The sequence below is a fragment of the Cotesia typhae genome, unplaced genomic scaffold (assembly GCF_013202065.1).
Source record: "Cotesia typhae breed Kobodo isofemale line unplaced genomic scaffold, CoteBio_Ctyphae contig_42, whole genome shotgun sequence".
NCBI classification, from domain to species: Eukaryota; Metazoa; Arthropoda; class Insecta; order Hymenoptera; family Braconidae; genus Cotesia; species Cotesia typhae.
Window position 1 is genome coordinate 819921 of NW_027423751.1, and position 15665 is coordinate 835585.

The following is a 15665-nucleotide window of genomic DNA, read 5'->3' on the forward strand; positions in this document are numbered from 1 at the left end:
CGTGTATAAAAAAATAACACTTTCAAAGCTTGCAATTTCGATGGTAATTTGTTACCTACGATTTGAACGTCAACATCACCAATCAAAAAAATGTTTTGACGTAAACGTGATAACTCCATATTTAACTGATTACTTAAATATCGGATAAATGAACTCAAAAAATTTATTTATATATCAAAAAGGCATCAGTACTAGTAATTGAACGATTTTGATCAAGCTGAGAAATAAATGTAGGTTATGAGTAATCTGAGAATTAATTTTAGTGTTAGAAATTGAAGTAAAATCTAATAGATGGCGGCATGATCGGTTTCTAAAATGTTTTTAACCAGAAATCAAAATTTGAAATTGGAGTTTGTTGATATTTGTACCAATAACAATAAAAATCGAGACAATAGGTCCCGAATTTCTTTTGTATCCAAAAAAGTTAAAAATCTTTAAAATGTTCGACAGTTCAGGCTAAAAATATGAATTGGTGTTACTATTATTCCAAAGTTACAGTTACTTTGAAAATTTTCTAAACAAAAAAATCCAATGAGATTATAAAGAATAACCGGTTCATGATTTATGAACTATTAAATGACCAAAAACAGAAAAAACTTTGAAAAAGATTATAGTTTCAATTTAGACCTCGAATAACTTCAAAACCGTTAGAATTATCAAAAAATGATAAGAGACCTTTTTTGTAGACCGTTAAATTTTGCATTAGAAAAAATATTTTTTGATGTGATTTGTTGGTTAGTTTATGACGTAAAAAATTCCAAAGTAAAAATATAACTTTTCCCATGTTATTTTCCTTTAAAACTTTGACCGTCGGGGGGCGCGGGTTAATATTAAAATTAAGAGCTATAACTTGGCATGATTTTTTTTTTATAGATTTTGAACCGATTTTGAACTATCGTGAAAAAAAATTTCAAAAAACCCAACATAAGGACCACCCTAATATATATAAGAGCTGTTCGATAGATAGATTGATTCATCATGATATCTCGGGAACCATCGGACCTAGCAACTTGAAATTTGGTAGGAATTATACTTTTGCCCTGTAGAGGTCAGCTAAGAACGGATTTTAAGAAATTCCACTCCCCAAGAGGTTTGCGGGGGCGTTAACAATGAAAAACTCCCGTTTTTAAACTGTAATCCCTATCAACTCCAATTTTGGTAGAAATCTTCTGTAAGAGATGTAGATGAAGTCCATGGGAAAATTTTACGATAGCTCATCTCACAGGGGTTTGCGAAGGTGGGTGTTCACATCAAAAATTTTGAATTTCCAAGCTATAGTTCCTATAGACTCCAAACTCTCGTTTAAAATTTTTTTTTCGTGTCAATTATTATTCATTTTTGAAAAAAAGGCCACGCAAACATGATGGTGATTGCACATTGAAAGTTACAATGAATATTAGCTGGAATAATGTCATAGATAAAAGGTATATTCTTATTCGATGAAATTTGGAATTTGTGAAAGTCAAAACAATACTCTAATCAAATTTTAAGTTTAGATCGAAAAATACAATTCTATAAAATGCCCAGCGAAGCGGGCGAGTAACAGCTAGTGATTATATATAATCATATATAAAGTTATATATAATCATGCATGATTATATATGAGGTCATATATAATGATATATGACCCCATACATAATTAGATCTGATCATACCTGACTGTTATAAGCCCATATATAAGTTTATATATGATCAGATCTGATTATATATCAGTCTATATATAATTAGATCTGATCAGATCTGATTATATATGAGTCTATGTATAATTAGATATGATCATACCTAGCTGTTATAACCCCATATATAGTCATACATAAGTCTATATATAGTTAGATCTGATCATACCTGGCATGCATTGATTTCCAACGCTGGAAGTCCCAAATTGTTGTTGGTTTCATATACTTGTCATTAGATATAATTTTATCGACTATAGCCATGAAAGAATGGTTGACTCTAACATCTATTGCAAAATAAAAACTCTGACCGTTGATCAAATTGATAATAGGATGTTCACTCAGTTGGAGTTTCTTTGAGAATGATTTTATCCGCAACCAAACTGAACCAGATCGCAAAACCTTCAGTTTAATTATACTTAAGCAACTTTTAAATACTTTTTTTGAAAAATAATAACTTTGCATTTAATCGTTTTATCTTCTTTAATTTTTTAATGTTTAAGAATATTAAAAATAATTCTATCGTGTTCAGACATGTACTGTTCCTATAGTTGCTTAATGTTCGACAACTTAAATTCGAATAATCGTCAATTAATGAATTTATTTTATCTGGAGACTTTTTGAGTTTTAACGAAAATCTAAATTTCCACAGATTACCTCGATTCATACAAAATCGTAAGCCTTTATGAGATATTATACAATTGAACATATATTTCAAGACCAATATGATGAACTATAAGACCATTAAAATGGTTGAATTAGCATACGCCACAGATATACCTAATTTATTGATACAATCATATTCACAATGAATTTTATTTAAGTGTGGGCTAACAATCCTTAAGGTGACCCACACTGGTGACCAGCTTTTTGAAACCAATGACTTGACAGTTTTATTTTGTAAAAAATTATCAACTGGGGAATAAAGCAACTGGTTATTTTGATCTCTTAATAGATCTTTCCGTTCAACGCGTTGATTAACAACATTTTGCTCGATTCCAGAAATTTCACAGTCCCGGATCAGCGTCTTTCTGCCTTCCGTAATCGCGAAAACTCTCAGTTTGTCGACTCGGTTATGCGGCGATTCAGTGCTCAAACCATTCTGAGCTAACTGATCAATATGTACCATTGGTGAACATGCTACCAATGGCCTTTTAACTAACGCGTGTTGCTTTATTTCCAGAGAATTATTTCCAATAAATTCTACCACCTTTGTTGAATCTTCATTTAAAGGGCTAAATTTAGTTATTGGTTTCAAATTACAATATCTTTCGAATGTATTACCATCAGGTGGAGCGCATCCAGGCTCAACTATCTTTGAAACATTAGCTGTTCGTCTACGAACAGTTCTAAATTTATTAGATCTGAAGGATCTATCGTGATTAACGGGATTATTTTTATCATTTAAGATCTCCCGTCGGCTCCCATCAAAATTACCGGCGGGAGTCTCTAATTTTCCGACACACAAACACACAACATACATACAGGCATACGGACATCATTGCGAAAACGTTCAGGGAAGCTTCCTAGGATCTTAAAACGTTAAGATCTGAGAAAAACTCGATTTTCGAAAAACGGAGAAAACCAATAACTTCCCAATTCTTGAAAATTTTGAATTTACTTAGCGGGAAGTTAAAAACATATTTTTTATAATTTGAAGCGATTTTCAATAAAAATTTGAAATTACAAAAACTTTATCATTAAATATCTCAGAAAATATTAATTTCAGTATTGGGATTATGGAATGAGAATGGAGTGGCTTGTGTAAATAAGATACTTTACACGTACAATACACGTCTGCTCCTTATGCTTTTTTGAACTTAACTGACTATACAATACTAAACTGAGTATGACTGATAAATATTGATATCTCCCACCACTGAGATTGTATATACTCAACACTTCCCCTCACTGGCGGGAAATTGGACCCCTCAACAAGTCCCATTGAATGTGCCAGTGTTTCTGTCTTTTGTAGACCTAAGGCTTTAGTAAGAATATCCGCCAAATTTTCTACACTTGGACAGTATTTTACGTCAATAACTTTATTTTTGACCAGCTCTTTTGTGTAAAGATATTGAGAGTCGATGTCTTTAGTCTGGGCGCTTTTTCCAACTGAATAAATGTTATTGTGTTACCTTCTCAGAATTTCGCCTAAAATTATTTTTTTAATTTTTTTATAAATATTATATTTTAAATAAATATATTTAATATAAATTCTCCGAATGCACATTAAGAGATAGCCGTTGCTTAGCTGGTGGTTTTATCAGCAGCTGAGTAACGGAAATCTCGCGATAAGGCATCAGCAGAGAGTCGCCGTGGCCGCGAATAGTCCAAACACCTTACGTCAGCATGGGACCCGGGCCTCGATGACTCTCTCAGGGAGTAACCTGAGCTGCAAACATGGTTGAAAAACTGTTTATAAAAACTAATCTGGAGCTAATTCAAGTCAGTAGATCTTGAGACTCTCTAGTGCAGAGAGCTCCGTCTCCTGATTTGAATCTCTCCAGATCCTATACACAAATAAATCCAACGATACTGAAATATCGATCCTTAACTTTGATTATGGGTGCGAATGCTTAACAGCCGTTCCACTCACCAAACCCGTCGGCGAGAGCGCTAGCCAGCATTCCGCCAGCCTAACCTTCCTTCAGGGCGAGCGCTTTACAGTGTTCCCTAGGTTCCTAATTCTTCGGCGAGAGCGCTAGCCAGCGTACCGCCAAAACCAAATTACTTCCATCGATTCATGTCTCGAGGACGACGTTCACGCCGATCAGGTCATTCGGTCCAAAAGGGCCGCCGTCGCTTAGCCCAACCGGTCAATATATTCGTAGAATCATGAGCAGAAGAAGTGCGGGCGACCAAACCGTCATTGCACGTCATCGACGACGAAATTCTTATCGATCCTCTAGTGAAGGTAGTGCAGGTGGCTAAACCGCCGGTGCGCGTTGTCGACGACGAAATCCTCCTCGAACCATGAGTGCGAGTAGTGAGGAACACCGAGAGGGACTCTCCTAAATCACCTTCCGCGTCGTTCCAAGGTCCAGAGGGTCAGTCCATTATCGTTAATAACAACCAGCCTGCCTATTGGACGGATATCACCCGGAGCTGGAAGGTAGTCCCAGTAGAGGTTCCTGAGGTTCACCCTCCTGGAGGCGTCATCCCGATCAACGACCCCAGATACGGCTACTACTCCAAGGAGTATTTCCGTAAGACGGGGTACGATACCTACCCGCCCTTTGAAGCGAAACAACTAGAAGCCAGGCGGGTTATCTGGGCTGATTTATGGGGCCCATGATGGTGAGTCTATAAAACCAATTAAAAATAAAGTAAGCTCATCCGTAACGGCACGCCGGGGGTCAGTAGATCGCCCAATGTTGTCAAACCTGAATTTATCTCAATTCTTAATGTTAATTCCGTCACTGATAATTTAAGGGCGTATTAAAATTAACTTCCAAAATCGCCAACGTAACAATTGATACAGCTTTGACTGTCCTCGTAAATGATGGTGGGTTCGTCTTGGCGTTGGTTTACGAATTCCAGAATGCTTCTTATACCAACACATTCTTTTAATGCTTCTGACAAAGCAATGATCTCATCCTCAGTCGATGATGTCACTACGCAGTCTTGCTTTTTAGATGCCCAGCTAATCGTACCTCCGAATAAATGAACTATGTAACCTGTATTAGATTTTCTTGTCTCTCAGTTCTCAGCCCAATAGGCATCTGCGTAAATCAGCAGTTCTTGTTTCTCAGTCTTCTCACTGAGTTTCAGCTCGATTGTATTCAAGTATCTACAAATTGCTATAGACTAAAAATTTTAGTAAAATCATCAGAAATGAAATTAAATTAAAATCAAGAAATAGTTCAATAAATGATTTAGAATAAATTTTCATTGTGTAAAATGAAACAAAAGTGAAATTAGAATCAGGAAATAATTGTTAAAATGGCCGTTAAAATTATTGAAATAAAAGTAGAAAATAAAAGACTTGTAAATTTCGTTTGGGAAAAAAAATCGATAAACGTTTGGGAGAGAGTCGGCCAACTTGACTTGTGCTAAAACGCTGAGTAGAGGACACCCAAGGTCGAGACTTAAATCTTAGTCTCACAAATCCATATTAATCCTTAGCTCTAAGCCTTTTTACTTCTAAGCACGCGATATACTATGCATTGGCGGGGAAGAGTGGTAATGGAGAGAGAAGAAATGAGAGAACGAAAAGAAAGAGGGAAAAAGATAAGATATTAGACACTACTCGCTATGTATACGACTGCAGCGCCTGCGCACGGCTCATTTAACGCTTTTTTTCCACGCTTTTTTTTCTTACGGTTTTACTATCACATTTTTTTCAATTAGGTCCCCTAGCAAAATTCCTATCTCCTCCAAGCCTGCCGTAAGGAACTTCGTTCCAAAAATAAAAATCTCGGACGCAACGAACCCATTGTCAGCAGATTATTAAGACCTCTGTCGTCAGATTTTAATTTAATAATTCAAGATATGAAGACCTCTTGTTATTAGATATTAATTGTTGTATTATTAAGACCACGGCAATCAATTAGTTAAGAATTTTAATTAGAAATCTGGATTAAGAAAAATGGGAATAAATGGATTTAGGCAAATTAGTCAGATTTTGATTGGGAAGTTAATTTATATTCGATTCAAATTCAAATTGAAAAAATTGATTTTATAATATCTCGGAAAATTAATTTATAAAATTTGGAAAAATTAATTTGTAAAATTTTGGGAATATTTCGTGTGTTTGGCAAAAATAATATTGTGTGTGCCTGTGAATACGATTAGAGTGTTATCTAGGGAATCATGGTATCCTCCTCTGTTTCCTGGGCACACTTAGAAACCTTTGCATAGACGCCCAGCTGGAGGGGCAAAGGGGATAAGTTAGAAACCGCGATATAGACTCTCCATATGAGGGTATCGTCGGGAATAATTTACCTTGATAGGAAACCGTGTATAGGCGCCCAGGAGGGGGTACACGGGAATAAGGCTTAGAAACCGCGGTATGGTTGCTCCATAAGAGGGTACCTTCCGGAATAATTTACTTTGGTAGAAACCGTTGCGTAAACGGGAATAAGGCTTAGATTTAAGTGTTGATTAAATATAAGGGGCTTTATTATTGTAAAAGGGTTGATTAAATAAAATAAGTTTGAAAATGAATTTCATTTGATTATTTTTGTTTCCTTCCGAGCAATCTCTCACGATCCTGTAGAACTAATCCATACTCTGGTCCAGTTTATGGATACTAGGCATAAAAAACTAGTGACGCCCTAAATAAATAATAGGGGTGACCAAGAAACAGAAATAATCCGTTTCAATGTAACAACAAAAGAAAGTATTAAGAATATTCTCAGAAGCAACACTGGGAATATGCAGTGGACATTTTGTAGGTTTCCATGTATTATTATTTTATCACCAAAGATTGGGCTCTTATTCAAATCAACCAATCGTAAATTGGTGTATTACAACTTATCAAAGGTAAAACTGTTTTACAGTCAGCTGAAAGACAAATTCAGCAATGACAACAAGTCTTGCCTGGTTGCTGTTTTAAAGTTTATGTAGGACAAACAAAACAAAAGCTGAAAATGAAAATTCGGCAACATAAGACTGATTGCAAACCGCATTGGCGACACATCATTTCGACACCAGTCATAGTTTCGAATTCGATAAAGTTGAAGTACTAGATTATGAAAACAACTTTTTCAAAAAGAATGTGAGCGAGATGGTGTACATCCAAGCATTGAATAGAGTAAACTTCAGCTAATCTGACACTCATATAAGAACTTAGTGTTTTATATAATGATATTATTTGGAACTTGAGAAACCGTTTTGATTATTTAATTCTTGATAAATGTGGTCGTATGTAATTATATTTATGCTTGTATCATTGTAACTTTAATTTATTAGTCATTTTATTATTTATTGACAAGTAATTGTGATTTAAAGTAATAGTGATAGATCTCAAATGCATGAATTAATTTAAGTATTGCCGCAAAAAATTGTAGATAAAGTAGGAAATATCATTTTAGTTATCCTAACCATGATAGTTAAAATGATCTAACCTATAAATCAGTTGTAAACACACTTGACAGATAGAGGTTTTTGAATTTTATTTTATGTCATTAGTTTATTAATTTTACTGGTATTTGAAAGAAATCCAAACAAGTTGTCAATATTGTAATTTAAAAAAATGTTTGAGATTATAAATATACTGTTTTACTCTATTACATCTATTGACTCGGCAAAAACTAGACCAGGATGTTAACCATAAGAGTAACTATTGTTGTTTTCATTTATTTTTGTTTTATATGTCAAATATTTGTATTAAAATACAAAAATTATTTTTTGATTTTTATTTTGCCTGATGAAGCTAAAATAAATCAGCGAAAAGTTTCAATTCTTATAATTTAACATCTTCGTTAATGGTCCCAATTCCCAAGATTAAGTTATTTCAATATTTTAAATATAGACGAGAACTTAAATATTTATTTATATCGGACATCCGTCGGACATCTCGGTGGGAATAGTCAGAATAGCTTTTTGGGACCAGAAAACGTGAAGATACGATAAAAACTCGACTTTCAAAAATCAGACTGAAATCAATAACTTCCCATTATTGAAAAATTTTTAATTTTCTTAGCGAGAAGTTAAAAATCGAAAATGCAAATTTGAACAATATCTGTTTCTGCATTGAATAATCATCATACATTTGATGTAATTTTAACTATTTCAAACATTCTCAAGGTCTCTTACTATTAGTAATACGCAGAAATTTACTCCTATTTCAGCTGCTGAATGGCCTTCTTATCAGATTATATTCTACAACCTCAACCCAATTTTCGGTTGCAACAAAATTATATTTATTATGCATTCATATCCTTACAATATTAAATTTTACTTTACCTCATATTAGTTCATAAATAAAAATGATGATTGAGAGGTTATTTGTTCATGAAATGTACAATTACTACGAGTTATTTTTTCGAATCATTGCAATGAACTAAGGTAACGATATACTGCTGTTAAGTGAAGAAATAAAACTTTCCTCTCAGTTCACTATGCCAGGGTTCCTGACATTCCCCCACTCTTATAGTTCAAGCAATCTTTGGCTCAAATAAAAGCGATACACTGCTGTAAGCAGTAGTAGCTGACAATTATTTTTTTTGCTTAGTCAAGAATCTGTTCTCATTTTTTTTATGTATTAAACAAAGTTTTTATTGAATACTATTTTTCGTAGGTAAGTATCTATATTTCATCAAGTTCGAAAAACATTTATTTAAAGCAGTGATTATTTATTTTAATTGAAAGTTATAGACTTGAAAATATATCAAAGTGAAGTGAGCAAAATTTAAGTGATACATAGTTACATATGATTGTGAAAAATCGAGATGAAATCAGTATATTTAAGATTGAAATTTCATTTACAGATAATAAAAGTTCAAATTAATAAAACAAATTTTATACCAAAAAACAATGGAAGAAGAAGACCCATGGGCTTTTGATGATGTTCCCGCTGAAGAAGAAACACCGGCTGACGGAACAACTCCGGGAACCGCTGCTCCTGCTAAGAAAGAAGAGAAAATTAAAATAGATTACTCGAAACTCGACAAAGCACCGAAGCCCAAGTACACACTTCATTGGGTTCGGCCATTATTTTTGAACTACCGTTATCTGTATGAATATAGGTAAAATTCAAATTTTATAAGTTTTTATCTTAACACAAGTTGATAATTTTTTTAAATTAGAACTTAATCATAATTTTCGTATAAATGAATGAATTTTATAGACAGATTTACTACAATGACGTCATTGATTGGATGAATAAACGAAATCGAGGCATATGGCGAGAAGAACCTAATGCTGAAGAATGGGCTGAAAGAATGTTCAGAAACTACGATACGAAAAATATAAATAGGAGTTACAAACGGTCAGCAGATATGCGATGGATAACAGGATACAGATGTGAACCCAGACATTATAGTTACCATACTCGAGCCTACTACAGTCTGAAATATCAACCGATTCTTTGAGATTTATGCTGACTTACATAAAATTATGGCACTTACTTTGAAATATTCGTTCATTATCGTAAGCTTTTTTCATCTTTATTCAAGAAATATGGATTTTGAAGGAGATCAACTTGTCATAGATATTTAAATAAAATGTATTGTTTTACAGCAATATTTAAGCAATTTTAAATTTGTGCTGATAAAGATATTTGAGTAAAGATTAAACATTAATAAACCTATTTTTTAGCTACATTACAATTTTTAAGTATTTTATCCATTTAAAATAAAAGAAAAATTAGATTATATGCTAAAAATTGATTTATTAAATTTTCATTTCTTATAAACCTAATAAATGCATTAATTAATGACAAAATTTTCTGATTGTTGTGTTAAAATAATTATTCACTAGAGAGATAATAAACTTAATGAGCACCTTTAGTTAAAAAAGCATTTTTTGATAATAAATTAATATCTTTCCTTTTCATTTCATTACTTTTACGCTCTTCAACTAGATGAATTCTAGAGCATTCCATGCAAAATAGGAAAATGACTAAAATTTAAAAATTTTTTTAGTTAAATCTAATTTAGGCTTAATTTATTATTAAAAGTCTATATTTTAATAATTTCTAAAGAAAAAGTTTTTTAATCAATAAGAAGATCGATTTTTCTCTCCTAGTAACTTTTCAGTCGTACTAACTAGTATCCGAGCCAAATGTTGTTTAAGTCGGCAACACGTTTTTTTAATCATCTTATCAATTCCAGCGAATGATTTATTACATTGAAAGAGATGAATTAAATAAAGAAAATAATTACGTTTGATTCAAACGAAAAAAAAAAACGTTAGTTTTTGTATATTTCGTATTTGAATATAAGATTATCACATGTCCCACCAGTCACGCAAAAAGACAGAAAAATTGTTTTCCCAACCTCCAATCTGACTAGTTGAATTTTTTTTCTTTATAGAAGTAACAATAAACATGTTAAAAATGTTTTAAACTTCTTATAACTACTAAAAAATCCAATATATAGTTTTGAGGATTATATAAAATATGTCCTACCAGTCTCAATCAGTCTGAGACCTCAATGTATTGAAGATTGTAAAACCTGAATAAATAAGTAAATGGAGTTTTAAACATTAGAAAAATACCCAAAAATTTTCGAAGGTATTTTATTTAAAAAATTAAATACATTGCGGCACTCGAACCTAGACTGGAAAATTTTTATCATTATATACTCATTAAATGAAACATTTTTTATTTTTACTGTTTAAATATTACTCATAAAAGATAAAATAGTTTGAGTCTGAAAAGTAATAATTTTACAATAATAAATAAAATTTCTTAAACAATCATTTACAGCAAATTTAGTTAGATAATGTGTTGAGAATAATAAATAATTCATAGTAAAAATAATAAATAATGACTCAAATTGAACAGTTAGTAAATAAGCTATGGTAATAAATAGAGTTTAAATGTTAAAACCCATAAGTAAACAAATTAAGAGTTACAAGTTAATTATTAAGAAGAACTGACTAATTTTTTATTGAAATTTTAATCGATCGTCAAGTAAATCATTCGATTATTGATAAAGTAGTTCAAAGAAATTGTTGAAATATTAATGATTTAAGAAATGTTAAAATCTAAAATTTTTATATATTAAAGTACAAGTAACATTAAGATCTCTGTATGCTTTTGTGTGTGTGTGTATAGATGCGTCTATACATTATCATAAGTGTACAAGTAAGAGTATAAGAGTACGGTGTATAGTTGTACAATGTACAGTAGTACAGTATATAGGTATACAAGCGTACAAGCATAATATGTAACTTGTGATCTATACTTGTACGTCAATATACAGTGTAAACCATCACCACAGCATTTTTTCGACACATCCGAAGAGAGGATAAGAGTTCCCGAAACTCCGGTGTTAACTGGCTATTCGATTCTCCCTCCAATTAACAACCAAGGGCCCACAAAAATCTCGGAACCGGAAAACTGCTGGGTGTTCGCTCTCTCGTGTCTAGGACATCCTAGTGTTAACATCGTCCTAAGAAAAGTTCAAATCAAATACAAAAAAATAAAATTCAAAAGTAAAGTGCAATACTAAGTAAATAATAAATAATTACACCAATCGAACAAATATTAAAAACATAAATCAAGAATAAAGTGTTAATTCAAATCAGTGTTAGTGAAACTTATAAAATTGAATCGAAAGACACAAACCAGGTACAATTTTGAAACATTACTCATTGTATTAAATAGATTTGAAACTAAACATTGTAGATAAATTGTAATTTTTAAACTTTAATTTGAGTCTTAAACAATATATGTATCAAATTAAAGACTACTATCTAATCATACAATCAAAACCTATCTTTCTCAATAAAATAAGTCTCAAGAGTTCCCGGTCTATAGGTCTTAATTGACTTGGGCCGAATACTAATTAATTATTAAAAAGTCCAAATTATGGACGTAACAAAGGTAATTAGTCTAATTCTTCATAATATTGAATGTTTGTAGGATAAATTTTGTATTGAAAAGTATTTTTTAAAAGCTTAGTGGTTGAACTGAAATTCGACTTTAAGTATACCGCGGTAAAAAAGAAGGATTTTTCGATGTCCCACCAGTCACACGCAGTCAAACGATAATTATGAGAAACTTAAAAAGTAATCGAGATTTTTGACAAAATGATGTTAATTAGTTATTCTTCTATATTATAAGATACATTTTACTACAGTTCAAATTTCAGTCACATAATTGTAGCTCGTAATTGATGGAATTTTAGAGTCAAATGTCCCACCAGTCACCATGGAATGCTCCTTCTACAATATTTCACGTTTCCTGACGGAACAACCGCGACATTTCGACCACAAAAAAATGTGTGTGGGTGTTTTTTTTTTCTTTTTATAAATAGAGAAGCGAAAAAGAATCTTTCAAAAACACCACTATCATTGAAGGATGATGGTCGGTAATGTGGGATTCTTACCCACTAAAAAAAATTCCTCTCTTTACCCCCGTGGATGGTACGGAGATGACTGAATCGGAACCGCGTAAGCATTACTTCAATCCAGTCCATGTTGCGTCTCGCGACGCCTACTCCTGGTTACTGGTCCCTTTCTGTGATTTTTTCTTTTAGAAGGTGCTGCGCGTAGGCTGCAACAGCTGACCAGTTTTCTTCTTTTCTGAGCGTGCAGGCTATCAAGCTTTTGGGAGAGAGCGTAGAGCCAATAGTTTTTTCAGAGCTGCTTTTGTTGTCCTTCCACCGATCACACGCAAAAAACGTGTGTTCAGCGTCGTCAATTTTGTCTGGGCAGTGTTTGCACGTTGGCGTGCTATGCAAACACATTTTGAAAAGATAGGCGTTAAACTGTCCATGTCCCGTTAAAAGCTGGGTCAAAAAGAAGTCCGTTTCTCCATGCTTCCGAGAAAGCCAGGCGTTTATGTCTGGGATAAGGCGTGCCGTCCATCTGCCTGTTTCCCCGGATGTCCATCGGTCCTGCCACTTATGTAGTTTTTCCGTCTTTATCTTGGTTCTTGCCTCCTTCGAGTTGTCACCATTTGTTTTGGCGTTGTAGATTTTTGTCCTCTCAAATGTTAATAAATCGATTGGCGCGGCACCTGCTATAACCAATATGGCTGCTTCTGAGACCGTGCGGTAGACACAGGTGACTCTGAGCGCTCCTCGTCGTTGCACTGCCGTCATCTTTCGTCGGTACGTCTTCTGTTTGAGGATATCCGCCCATATCTTCGATCCGAGAGTAATATTGAGTGGACTACATCTAGAAACACCCTCTTTTTTCTGGTTCGTAGCCCCACTGTGTTGGCCATGATTCTCGACAGGTTGGATACTGTCTTGTTAGCTTTTGTGCAAGCGTTTTCGAGGTGTTCTCGGAAAGACAGCTTCTCGTCGATCACAATTCCTAAATAACGCAGTGCCCTAGTAGATGTCAATGTTGTCCTACCCATGTCGACGTAGATAGGTTTTGGGAACCACTTTTGTCGAGTCATATTCTTGTAGGCCTTCTGTCGTTTCTGTTATCGGCGTTCTTTGGTTAAAATAGTTATCGACTATTGCCAAATTTTCCGGCTTCGCGTCAAATTTATGCTCCAAGGCATCTACAATGTCACCCCAATTTACGCTGTTGAAGACGTTTTCAATGTCTAGTGTGAGGATAAGACACACTTTGCGGGCTTTGAGGCTACCAGACCATGCTTTTCTCACTGTCTCTACGACTTCCTGGATCGCGCTGACTGTCGATCGTCCTTTCCGGAAGCCATGTTGGTTTGTGGCAAGACCTCTAACATGTTCGATGTTCGTTTCCTACGGTGAGTATTTGGGAAACAGCTCAGCTACGATGCTGCTCATTAAGGCAGGTGGTTTCGGCGCTTCTGGTGAAGCCTTTCCAAGTCGTTTGGCGATAATTTGGTAGGCTTTACCACAGATGTCTTTATCAAGGTCGTTACAAATCTCTTGCCACAATTTTGCTTTGCTTGCTTTGATAGCTCGATTCAGATTTTTTTTTGGTTTGTTTGTACTCACTCGAATGTAGATCTTGATTTAAAAAGTGTTTTGCAGCTCTCGTTGCTAGCCGATGTAGCTCGTGGCATTTTTTATAAAGTTCTACTATGTCTTGAGACCTCCAGTATGCCGACCTATGGAAGCCTCACTTTTTCATCCATGGCATAGAAGCATCGCATGAAGTGACGATCGATCACTTTTGACACTAACGTTTCTGTCTCATAATGAGTATTCGGAATCAGGTTGTTCTGAAAACGAGACGAGCTTCAGAGAAGTTCGTAATGCCTCTAAATCAGCTTCCTGGCATTCCATTTCCGTGGTCGATAATCACGACGCGGTACGGGAACGGGTGCTAATCGAATCCTGAATGTCACATGTTGGTGATCACTACCACTCTATTCCTCTAATACTGTCGAATCCTCGATCATGTTTGCGATTCTTGGAGTCGCCAACGTGATATCGAGGATAGATTCCCGGTATCCTAGTCTTCTAACAGTCGTAGTATATCCGGTGTTCAGCACTATGAGGTCGAGTCTTGCGGTAAAGTCTGCTACTTCGTTGCTTCTAGTGTCGGAGAAGTCAGCACCCCATTCAGCCGATTTCACGTTGAAAACGCCAGCCACGATGACTTCCTCGTTGAATTTGCCGATGGCGTTCTTTATGTCTGCCATTTTTTGTCGAAACATCCAAATTCCTTCATTTGGTGAAAGGTAGACGCTTATAAAGTAGGTCGTGGGGGTTTTGATCCAGACGAATCCTGATCCGTTTCCGCTGTTGTCGGCGGTGATGTTCTTAGTGTTAGCGATCCAAACTGTTGCTGTGCGGGATTTATCAGCGATCCATGCTTTATTTTGGATGTTGAGATGTTGCTCGCAGATAAGGTAGATGTCAATTTTGCCTTCGAAGATACGTTGGCGCAGTAGATTTTGCGCCAAAGCACACCTGTTCAGGTTTCCTTGTAATAAGCGCGTCATTTCTGCTTTCTCTTGACTTTGGCAAGTGCGGTGCGGAATGCCTTACAAGTCCCGGAGCCGGCTATATGACATAAGCTATCTTGAGCGTCTTTGTCCGATGTATGTAGGAAGCATTTTGGCTTCTCTGTACAGTTTACGAACTTGTGGTTCTCTCCGCCACATTTATAGCAACACTTGCTTCTGTCCGGTCACGTACAGTTTCTTGTTTGGTGCCCAAAACGAAGGCATTCAGAGCATCGGGTTACTCTAACCCATCCGATCTTTATACGGGTTTTATCAAGGATTTTGATCGCGCTAGCTTCGTCTATCTCACATAATGCTGCCCGATTGCCTCGTGATGTAGGTTTTGTCAAATTCATACGGTTTATCTCCAGTCTGTCGATAAAGTCACGTTTGAGTACTTCACGGACGTCGTTCTCGGTAGAGATTCCATCCAAATCAAGGATCTCGATCGTTGTTCTTGGTATGAGCGTTCTGACTGTACC

The 15665-nt window shown here is 34.8% G+C and overlaps 2 protein-coding genes across 3 annotated transcripts; one reads left to right on the forward strand and one right to left on the reverse strand.

Moving 5' to 3' along the window:
* Positions 1–7792: 7792 nt before the first annotated feature.
* Fln (flightin) lies at positions 7793–9800 on the forward strand. 2 transcript variants are annotated; one of them, XM_074243921.1, is made up of 3 exons: positions 7793–7952; positions 9107–9364; positions 9466–9800. In XM_074243921.1, the coding sequence occupies exons 2-3, from the start codon at positions 9153–9155 to the stop codon at positions 9707–9709; spliced, it is 456 nt and encodes a 151-aa protein (XP_074100022.1). In that variant the 5' UTR covers positions 7793–7952; positions 9107–9152; the 3' UTR covers positions 9710–9800. The 2 variants fall into 2 exon arrangements, with proteins under 2 accessions (XP_074100022.1, XP_074100021.1); XM_074243920.1 differs by lacking the exon at positions 7793–7952 and adding an exon at positions 8773–8916.
* Positions 9801–14601: 4801 nt separating this feature from the next.
* On the reverse strand, positions 14602–15180 carry LOC141528009 (uncharacterized). The gene has a single exon (XM_074243831.1). It carries the CDS (start codon positions 15178–15180, stop codon positions 14602–14604), a length of 579 nt encoding a protein of 192 aa, XP_074099932.1.
* Positions 15181–15665: the final 485 nt, after the last annotated feature.

What these genes read in the sequence shown, in the direction of transcription:
- LOC141528009 (XM_074243831.1), bottom strand. Translation starts at nt 15,180, where the DNA reads ATGACGCGCTTATTACAAGGAAACCTGAACAGGTGTGCTTTGGCGCAA.
- Fln (XM_074243921.1), top strand. Translation starts at nt 9,153, where the DNA reads ATGGAAGAAGAAGACCCATGGGCTTTTGATGATGTTCCCGCTGAAGAA. An exon ending in CGTTATCTGTATGAATATAG is followed by an intron (nt 9,365 to 9,465) that starts GTAAAATTCAAA and finishes TGAATTTTATAG; the next exon opens with ACAGATTTACTACAATGACG.